This window comes from Eurypyga helias, unplaced genomic scaffold (assembly GCF_000690775.1).
Source record: "Eurypyga helias isolate BGI_N326 unplaced genomic scaffold, ASM69077v1 scaffold29207, whole genome shotgun sequence".
Lineage (NCBI taxonomy): Eukaryota > Metazoa > Chordata > Aves > Eurypygiformes > Eurypygidae > Eurypyga > Eurypyga helias.
This window is the reverse complement of record NW_010262818.1, coordinates 278-523: the sequence shown is the minus strand read 5'-3', so window position 1 is coordinate 523 and position 246 is coordinate 278. Positions and strand designations below refer to the sequence as shown.

General features: G+C 69.5%; 1 protein-coding gene across 1 annotated transcript in view; it reads right to left on the bottom strand.

Moving 5' to 3' along the window:
* MFRP (membrane frizzled-related protein) overlaps nt 1-246 on the bottom strand; it is a gene marked incomplete at its 5' end in the record, with an annotated part of 2,117 nt that overhangs the window by 1,671 nt on the left and 200 nt on the right. The window contains 1 exon segment of the mRNA XM_010155861.1: nt 87-211. Coding sequence (XP_010154163.1) covers nt 87-211 — 125 coding nt within the window.

Sequence of the window (246 nt, the reverse complement as noted above, 5' to 3'; positions counted from 1 at the left end):
GGGGCGGGGGGCCAGCCGGCGACACCCGTGAAGCCAGGCAGGGGCACCCCCAGCTCTCCCCGGCTGGAGGTTGTCTTCCTCCCTGCCCTCATCCTGCTCCTGCCTCCATCCCGCCGGCATCCCGTCTCTCACCTGCTGGTGCGGGTATGGCTGGGGATGGCCCGGGGTGGAGAAGTGCCCCTCCAAGGCGGTCAGCGGTCCCCCACACTCTGGAGGGACACACACACACAAGCAGCTTTACCTCCC